The 10,528-nt window shown below is 39.4% G+C and overlaps 1 protein-coding gene across 1 annotated transcript; it reads right to left on the bottom strand.

Moving 5' to 3' along the window:
• Window positions 1-561: 561 nt before the first annotated feature.
• Window positions 562-10,102, bottom strand: LOC103778888 (nesprin-2-like; the record flags this gene model as incomplete). Its single annotated transcript, XM_008946503.1, has 10 exons — window positions 562-718; window positions 1,507-1,772; window positions 2,140-2,355; window positions 3,061-3,205; window positions 4,200-4,522; window positions 6,009-6,476; window positions 6,804-8,142; window positions 9,282-9,325; window positions 9,778-9,840; window positions 9,947-10,102. Coding segments are annotated over 10 exons (3,177 nt in total), but the record flags the coding sequence as incomplete, so codon positions are not given.
• Window positions 10,103-10,528: the final 426 nt, after the last annotated feature.

Here is a 10,528-nt window from a genome sequence, read left to right as displayed (position 1 = left end):
TAAAATAATAAATTAATAAACCCACATTCATGAAGCATTAGGAATAATATAATTTCATAAAGTCAAGAGTTCAAAGAAGGATAACAGAAATATACTGAAAATATAGAAATGTATAGACTGGGCTGCTGCAGAGTGCTGGTGACTGCTGGTGGACACTGTGGCCTTGACCACAATTTGATTTCTGAAAACCTTTTATCAGCTTTTAAGCCCCTGACGTGGGACAACAGATCCTGAGCACATGAAGCTGCCCTGGCTTGGTACGCAGAGAGGGAAGCAGCACAGGATGTGCACAAACAGTCCTTCCCAAAATCCAACTGGCTGGGAATCTCAGCAATCTGGAAAGACTCCTATGGCTGCCAGCTGGACCACAGAGAGAGAGAGGAACACAAATGAAGGATATGGCAGGGCCAGTCACATTCTGCAGGGCCAGATTTGTTCTCTTTAAGTCAACGTGCATATACATATACTTTGTCACTGATTTTATTTGGAGCAAGTGGAAGTCCCAGAATAAAAAAGAACATATTCTGAATATCCCCCCACAACACCACAGCCATTACCAACCTCCAGGAGTGCTGCCTTTCCAGTAGCATCTTGTAGTAACACAGATGCAGCATTCTGTAATGCATTTGTCACAGCATTTATTTCTTCTGTTATCTTGTTCCTCTCTTCAATCTCAGCTTGTACAGAATCCTTATGGTCTTGAGTCTTTTCATACAACCTAGGAAAGATTTCCAGCAAGAATAACCCAACTGTTGGACTCTACACTAAGTAGGAGTAATCAAAAAGCATGCTTAATACAGACATTTAAAAAATATATACCCAGAACCACATTTGTATTTTAATATTTTCTGTAAGTTAATCTCTGTGTTCCTATCCTTCATTCTTTCAGTTTCTTCAAAAAAGAGTCCTCATATATTATCAAACAAAGTATGTTTTGTAGACCACATCAAATAGCGTGTATATCTAAATAGCAAACAGCACTCAGGTTCTGAGAGTCTGAAAACACTGGCAGAGCAGAAGACAGCCACAAAGATTTCCATGTCAAAAAGCAGGCACAGAGAAGAGCAAGTACAATCACAGATTGGCCAAAAATATTTGCGTCCAATTTTAGACAGTGGTACTCACTCAGTAAGGCAAAAATTTGTTGCAAAAAGCACAAAATCTTGTTTTCATAAGAGTAGAAGACCTACACATCTCATTCAAGTTCACAAGAGCTTGAGGCCTCCAAAAACAACCTTCATCCCATCTGATTCCTCCTACATGTAAACGCAAATTGCAGCCCACACATAAAATGGCCAGGCTCAGGTCTTCTCTCTAACTACTATCTCCCAATGCCCACGCTGGAGACAGCAGATGGGTTAGATGAAGCACTGGTCTGACCCGGTAGGGCCTCCACTACCATTTTAAGTGCATTACACATTTCACATATTCTTTAATACCCAATAAAACCCTGTTCTTATAAGTAACCCTATGTCCTCTCTTCAACAGAGGTTTTACACCACTTACTTCTTACAGCGACCCTGCATTGCCCGTATCTCACACAGAGTGGGAAGAGCAGCTTCTGCCTCGGCATTGTCAGACATGCTCATGAGGCTTCTTACTCGGTGAAGAAGTAAGAGCAAGAGGAGCTGTTGCTGGTTGATGTTTTCCTCAAATGAGTTCACAAAATCCAGTAATTCTACCAGTTCGTCTCTGGTGGCCTTTTCTTTCTCTTTAAGACTTTCTGGTTGTTCTTCCTGGAGCTTGTCGAGGATTATTGTTTCTCGTTCCAGCTAAGCAAACAGCATGTCAAAGGTAAAGTGCTTTTTTATTCCACCACCTTGAGACACATTATTCATCTACTCACACGCATGACTGAGTACTAAGAATTACACAGCTAAAGAACACAAAGCTCTCAAGTGTGCCAAAACATTCGAGTTTGCTTTAACAAAGCACATAATCACACACAGAGATTTTTCTGGGCTCAGGGAATTTGTACTATAAATGTCCTCTTCATTTTTGACTCCAGATTCAAGAAAGCCCAGGGATAACTGGCTGACCAGTGGGTGGGAAATGATGTTCTGCACTGACCTCAGCCCTTTATAAGGCTTTTTACTGCGGGCCCCATCCCTACCACATTCCTCAAAACGTACAACTCACCTCTTCATTGATGAATTTCCATTCCTGTTTGAGTTCTTCACAGGTGATTTCCAGCCCTTTTGCTGCCTCAAGCAAACCCAGCCAATTTTCCCACAGCACTGTTACCATCCTGCTCAGTGCCCTGTCCCTTCTCCTGCATAATCTCATCAGTTCTCCAGAGACCTGCCTCAGCTTCACAAGGTCATCTTCAGCTGAGTCGATGTTGGAGACTAAAATCTTATAGGAAAAATAAACAAGTAAATAAATAAAATAATACAGTCAGAACTGTTAATGAAGCACTCAGTTGCATGATTAGGATCTTCTAACAAAATGGCAGTCACTCCACTGAGCTGGTTAAATAGGATTGTAATGAGAGAATGAGGAGAGAATGGATGAATAAAACAAAGAGTAACAGTGTGCCCTGGCAATCAGGTTGTTCTTACTCCTTCCTGGTTATTTGGAAGGATAGAGAAATAAGGAGTTGCAGATATATAAAATGACAAGGCTGTAATATGATGGGTACTAAGAGAAGACAGCAAAAAGGTTGATTTTAGCAGAGGTCTGGTGGGGAAGCAGCAAGAGAGTCCTGGGCAAGGAAACTGGAAATTTTCTGATTTTCACTTGAGGGAAAACAACAGCAGTGTCAAGAAACCTGATCAGTCCTGGTCCTGCAAAGAACCAACGAGGGAGCTGAACAGAAATGCAACACTATCTTAGGCACAGATAACAGATCTGATTTCTACAGCAGTAAGTTGTCCTCATTATATGTAGCCTATTATAATCCAGTCTTTTTATAGGTATGTAAATACAATCTGTGGGTTTATATATATATATAAACACAAGGTAAAGAATTTAACTTCTTTCTACTGTGATACCATATGGTCTACACAGCTGCATCACAGTTCTGCATGAGCTTTTCAAGTTTTTCAGAGCCTCTCTTACTTTGCTTTCTTCTAAGTGCTCCAAAGCTTCTTTATAAGACGTTGGTATTTGAGTCAAACACTGTCCAAGCATCTTTTCCAGTTTGTTAAGATTATCACACACCTTAGCTTTGGTTTTTGTGTAGCTTTCATATTTTTCAAAATACCTGTAGGAAAATTACAACCAATTAAAATTTGCTCTGGTTGCTTCTCTCTCCACCCATAATGTCCACTAGAATAAAAAACAAAACCAAAAACCTCTTCTGAACTAGCAGTCATTATTGTTTTGCAGGTTATCTTCAATTATGATTTGTTACACACTTTGGGTCTGATATATGAGATACTTTAGAGATACAGAAACAAACGTCCCAGAGGTAAAGAAATACAGGTATAAATATGCAGGTATCAGGCTCAGAGCTGCTCAAAAGAATTATATGTCTTGATCTAGGTGTCCATCCTCCTCAGACATTCCTGAAAATTAGTTCCCAGTTTGTAACACACATTCTATTCATCCCTACAATGTGTGGCCTGTACAATTCCAATTTCCTGTTTCTAAATATCATCTTCATTTTTCTAGATGTCTTTAAAGTCATCCAATTTGATTATAAAAGCATATTTTAAGGCTATGCTCAATAGAACCAGAAGCACTGGATCATGAGCAAGCAATTTAAAAACCCTTCAGCTCCCAAACTTTTTCATTACATGTATCTGAAGGCCCTTCAGATGTCTTCTGTACCTATATTTGAAGGAAGGAAACTGGCCTGTGTCTTGTTTGGTCTTTGCTTTCTCCAGTCATCAGAATAGCCTATGGAAGACATGCATTAGGGCCTCTCTGAGAACTATTCTAACCTGCACCAGCACTGAACTAGAAACAGTGGAAATGTGCTTTCTTCTGTTTCTGGCACCTTATGATCCTCAGCTGAGCCACATACATACTTTTTGGAATATACTAAAAAAATATTGCATTGTAAATTAGTAGCAATATTGTTATTGTCTGGTAGTTTTCCTTCCATTACAATCACATCTGGGAACAACAGTAATGCACATCATTCTTTCTGCTGAATTGCCTGGTTCTATCAAAGCAGAAATAATACTGCATTTATCATCAGCCTAATTACTCATAATAAGCAACATGATCTAGGAAGATCTCTTAAGACTTACCTTTTTTTATCAGCTTCCTTTCTTTGAGCCTCCTCCCTTAAAGCCAAACTCTTATTCACTAGTTCTGTTAAAGTATTTTCCAGACATATTTTGTCTTCTGGTTCCACTAGGTTTTTCAGCTTGGAGTGCAGGTCTTCCATGTTGGCCTTTGCAGAGTTGAACTCTTCTTGTTTCCATTGTGGGGTTTGACAGACCTCTTCTGAGATACTGAGCTCTGCTGCAGCAGAGTGAATTCCAGCTTGGCAGTCCTCAAGCAACCTGGCAGCCCTCTGAACAGCCTCGGTATAAAGCTCACCTGTCTTACATGCCTCCTCCAGAGCACTCTGAAAGTATTCAAAAGACAACAGAACAATGAGGAAAGACTGCTGTGCTCCTCTGGATCACCAGATGGTGTCCTCAGAATTTCACACTGGGCTGTCTTTGAGACCAATGCTCCCAGAAGTGGTCTGAGGAGGTGAGGAAGGACACGTGGCAAATGCACTCTGTTATGTAGGTAGTCTCAGAGCAGTGCCATAACCTATGGATTGATTGCCCTCAACCACAGGAAGAGGCATTATGAGAGGACTGCCAATACTGGAAAAGTCCTGAGAGAAGTGTGGCAAGACACAAGAGCCCTAAGATCCCTTCTGGACATGGCAGCACATGTCCTGTCCAGACAAGGCAAGCCCACCCACTGATGCTTTATTCTGTTCCAGGGGATATCTCCGCTATGACTTGCCACACTGCTTCTTGCTAAACCCTCTTCTTGTATGGATTTATACACAGAATGATGGGTGACTTTGCCAGCTCTTGGATTCCCACGGGGCAGAGCAACTTCAGCACTGTGCTTCCCACATGATATCCAAGCAGTGAAGATGAAGCACAGCAAACCAGGAAATCTGGCAACAGGACCAAAAGTCCATCAGGGACACTGACTCCCTCCCTGCTATTAGCCACTACCTCATATTTCCTTGCTTGTATCCACTATGTCTTGGGCAGTCAGGGCACAGGTCTTCCTGACCAGGGGACAGTTCCAGAACCTTTCTGCTACTGAAGGTTACCAGTCTTCTGAAGTTTTCAACATTAATTTATTCACAACTCTTTCTTCTTGTATTATCACTGCCCTTTAGCTTAAGCAGTCCTTTTCCATCCATTAAGTTTACCTCCAGCCTCATTACATTTCTCAGCTTACCAGGTTGAGCAAATTCAGTTTTATTAACTGTCCTCAACGCCCCTCATGCCTCTAACAGCACTTGTTCCAGTTTGACTGGGCCTTTCCTGGCAAAGGCATCAAGAATTGAGCTGATGCTCCTGCAATGCCTTATCGATGTCTTACAAACTTTTGTTAAAGCTTGGATCCCAGCTGCTTTTCTTTTGCTCAGTCTTCTTGAGGCCTGATCACACTGATTTGACCTGTGCTTTATTCTCCTTGATCATTCTCAACTGGCAAGCTTTTTCTTTATAATAGAAACAAAGAACTTCTCTTTTTTCCCATCACTGTCGCTATTGAAAATGTTAGATAAAATCAGTCCCAAGAATAATCCTAGGACAATTGCAACCAGCCTCTCTTCAGTTCAGCATTTCAACACAATCTTTTCCTTCCTCCCCTTTTCTTTTCTTGTGGTAATCCCCACTGCTTGATGAGAATCAAAGTGACCGCAACTAATTGCTTTCTATCTCTAGTTTCTTATCATGATTCCCATCATATCCACCAACACAGAGATGGAAGATGGGCCAGTTCAGTTATTAGGAAGATATAAGTGATGAAAATATAAATCCTACAGTCACAGAGACCTAGTCTAGTAATTGGAAACAGACATATGGCCATACCTTACTTGTACTGGAAATACTTACAACACGGGCAGCAATGTCTGTCTTCAGTTGAATTTCATGATCTCTCAGTGTCTCTAGCTTTGTTTCCATACCAGCAGGAAGAGATTTTTCTTCTTGGTTTTCCCTCTCTTTTTCCAATATACATTTAAGGGCAGAAAATTTTGCTTGCATCATATTCTGAATTGCTTCCCATCTCATCTTTTCATACTTCATCATTTTTATGTCTATGAGAAGTGGCTGCTGAAGCTCTAACTGAATATGCTTTATGGTGTGGAATATATGTTCTGCTTCATTCTGGATGCTTTCCTTGTTTATACACTGGAGACCAGAAACCAAGTCTTGAAGAAACTGATTCAATTCCTCAACATCTTTCTCCAGGCTCTTTATTTCTTTCCTCTTAGATTCTTTGAATGGCATATCAAAGACCTCATTTTTGTTTATTTCATTTGCTACCTCCTGGGTTAACTGAAAGATTTGTTGAACTGTCTGAAACAGAATCTGTGCAGCTATGAGATTCTTAGCAGGAGAAGAGCTAGAGCTGTCATTTAGGATGTTAGCTTCTTTTCTTAGAGCTGATGTCACAGTCTGGATTTCATTCAGCAATGCTTGAACCTTATCACATTCCCTAACAACATTATCAAAGTGTGTTATTTTCCATTTAATTTTATTTTTAATTTTTAAAAATTTTGTTTGCAATTCATCCAGCTGCAGCGAGTCCCATTTTAGACCTGCGCATTCAAAGATTTCTTTGTACTTCATCATTTGTGACAAATTGGATTGAAAAGCTAATACTTTTCCTTTAAGTGATTTGCATATATCATTCACTTCCTGCTTGGCACCTAATAATCCATCTTGCTCCAGGTTTATTTCACCACAGTGTAGATCATTAAGGTCTTGCTGCAATGAAGTTATACCCTCAGCAAACTCTTTGTAGACAGTTATCTTTTTTTCTACCTCATCAAGTTTACTCTGAATTTGCCTCTGTGTCCTCCTTGCTCTATTCTTTAGACTTCTTAACTGATCAATCAAAAACAGTTGCTCAGACAGGCTCAGTTCCCCAGCTGTGACCTGACTCTCTTTACAGTAGGATGAGATAAGCCCTTCTATTTCTTGTATGTCCTTTAAAATCTCCTTTAAAATGGCTTGTTGGTGGATCATTTCTGACCATGTGCTGCTTTGGTTCATGTCAGGCCTGGCAAGCATCTCAGCCTTTCGAAGCTGACAATGAACTTTTTCCATTTCTGCAACAAGTCTTTGCCTCTCCCCCAGGTGGAGCTCTAGTTGCTGTAATCTTTGAGCTGACTTTAAAACAAGAACCTTGTATGAATTCTGCAAGGCTTGCAAAAGAAAGGTAATATCAGAGATTTCCTCTGGCTTCAGGCTGAGAACAATATGCTGGAGCCCCTGCTCCAGTGAGACAATCACAGGCTCTCTGTTTAGAACTTCTGTGTTCATAAGCTGACAACTTCTGATCTGTGATTCAACATCACTGGGAAAAAGTGCAGCTTTCTGATCGAGAGAGGACAGTGAATCTTTGACCCATGAAATATTTTCTTTCAGCCTCTTCATCATTTCATGTTTCATGAAAGCAGGACCAATTATCTGAACATCCTCTTGAGGAGTTTGTTGTGCTGATAATGCTTCCAATTTGCTCTGCAAATCAAGAATAGAGGTCTCCAAAGCTACCTTCTCTTGATCACTCCAAATTCTTTTCATCTGCAGTTCAATCCTTCTTTTTAATAAAGAAAAACCATGTTTAATATCCTGTAGCTCTGTGGTCCAAAGTACAGGGTATTTGGCTTTTCCTGCAGCTGAGGAATATGACTCTGCTTGTAAATGCTGTTCTTGTATCAGTCTCTGGATATCCTGTGCTTTATTCATAAGCAGGTTAAATTCATCGATTTCTGCCACAACTTGATCATGTTTCTTTTGCACTGTTTGTTCCATGTGTTGCCACCATTGCTCCAGCTGCCTCACTTGGCTTTCAGTTAACACTTTATCCATGCATGTTAAATGCTGAGATAAAGCTTCTTGCTGAGCTTTCAACTGGTTTAAGACATCTCTTTCTTTTCGTAAGGACTCTATGCATGCCTTAATTTTCTCCAGAAGAACCGTGTTGTTGATGGGGCCCCTAACAAAAATATGAGTAGTGTTAAAAAAAATTTCTCCTAGAACATGGACTAGACACATTCTAAAAAGAGAACTTCACTGTTTAGAAAATTAGCCACTCACTTTATTCACTTAATCATGTGTATCTGTCAGTGGTCTCACAAATTTCCTAATCACTGTTGCAGTATTTCTTGCTTATATGTTATTTCTAAACAGATCCACAAGAAAGGTACATTCTAATACACAGTCTCTAAAATTGCAGTATATACTAATATAGAATGTGTCACTTCCTAAAGGAATGTAGCCTCCCTTCAAAGATATAATAAATTTTTTAAAATCAAAAATAGTGTTAAGTCGTCTGTAAGTGAATTAACATTTCATGGTACTTTCTGATTTGCAATGAAGATAAAACTTAGTTATAAGAAAAACTTAAAAAATCCCCATTCATTCAAGATTGTTTTATCTTGAATTAGAAGGCATTTATCTCCTCAAGTTTTATTTCCAGGAGTGTTTTGAAATTCCCACCTAAATTACATTTAGCAGATAGATTTTTATTCCATTTTTTTCAATCTCTTTGCTGTAACCTAACAATTTTAGCAGCTATTTTTATGATATTCAAATTATTGTGATACATTAGTGTGACTGATAGGCTAGTTCCATGTTTTGAAGGCCAGTTCATGAAAGGTAGTAAATATTTTGTGTGCATTGATTACCTCTGAATTGGTACTGTAGACTTATTTCTTGCCACAAATTTCTTCTTATCAAATAAGGGTAATTATCACAGTAACAAGACATTTGACTCAGAAAAAAATTAGAACTGATGAGCCTTTCAAGAAAAATTAAAATTTCACATCTGCTATATATTTGAAAAAATATTTTAATATGGTTTTTATATAGGTTTTTTAGCACAATAATAATTTCTTTGTTTTGCCTAAAAAATAAAGTAGAAGTTGCTAAAGGATAGCAGAGAACCACCAGAAATGCTTCTGTTTAAGTCTATTCAAACTTACAAACCTCTGAGACTTCTCTTGCTACATAATGTTAATGAGATGGATAAAATAGTATATTCTTGTCTAAGGATTATTGAAGTATGGCACAAAATTCAGTCTAGGACCATATTTGTTTGGCAACCTGTTAACAGAAACCCTCGGTTATACTTACATTTTTATATTATCTTTTTCTGTTGACAAATTTTTCATTGAGGACTGCACAGCAGAAAGATTTTTCTGGTACTCATTAATTAAACAGCACTGTTGTTGCTTCACTGCCTTAAGAGCCTCTATTTCCTGAAGCAGTCTGTCCCAGCAGGGCACTGCAGGCTCAGATGTTTGCAGCTCTGCTCTGTTTGATCCTGTTGCATTGGGAAATGCTTCTTGACTAGGACATGGAGATTTTGCTTTCCATGTTTCCAAATCAGTTTGTAAATTCTACAATCAAGCCCATCACAGAGTGGGGATTAAAAGAGACCTTCAACACTTTTGATTTTCAACACAAACTACAATTAAATACTGATAAATCTACCAACATAAGCTTGTTCATTTGCATGCAAAAGAGCACATGTGCTTGTGCCATCGTGGAAGCACACGTGCAATCATAGGTGTATCTACTACCACACCAAAGAGGAGGAGTACAGACCATGGTGTTTACATGGACGTACCTGCATTAAGGCACAGTGTTTGTACATTACCTGGTAGACAAACTCATTAATCATGCAGTCAAACTGCAGATAAGACCGTATGCAACAATTTTGGTTTTCCCAAATGAATCATAATGCTGCAAGGGTAACAGTACATTAACAACGAGGAATGCCTTTACAATTTCCATACCTCCAGCTCTTTTAGTTGCTCATTTATAAGCACAATATCCAGCTCAGCCACTTCGTTTATCAGCTCGTTGACCTTTTGTTCCTCTTCAAAATATTTACTGTTTTCTTGCACTCCAGGAAATAGTTCATCCTGGACCACCACTTCTGCACCTGTGTCCTACAACACAGAACAGGATTCTGATTTCTGAAGGTCCTAAACCATCAAGTTTTCTGACTACAACACTTCCCTTCACATGCCTAAATCCTGCTCTGGCTTCCCCTGGCTTGCCAGCTCTGCTCAGATGGCTATGAAATAACAATTATTGTTTGATAAACTTACTGTATTGCTCCTTTAGATACCATTTTAAGCTTGAAACTGTGATACCCCCACCTTCAAATAACATCCTCTCTGCACCCACCTCTGCTTACTGACAAATTCAAAGGTCTATCCTGCCTTCTCCCCCTCCTCCTTACACATTCATGGACCTCTAACCTTTCCTCACACCCACATTCCTTCTGCTAACCACCTGCCTTGATATACTGCTGTGTCCAGGACCATCTCTTCACAGGGTGATTCATGCATGAAGCAGCTTATTTGTGACAC

This window comes from Merops nubicus, unplaced genomic scaffold (genome assembly GCF_000691845.1).
Source record: "Merops nubicus isolate BGI_N331 unplaced genomic scaffold, ASM69184v1 scaffold17218, whole genome shotgun sequence".
In the NCBI taxonomy this organism is placed as follows: domain Eukaryota; kingdom Metazoa; phylum Chordata; class Aves; order Coraciiformes; family Meropidae; genus Merops; species Merops nubicus.
Note: the sequence above shows the minus strand (reverse complement) of the source record. Positions and strands in the feature narration are given on the sequence as shown.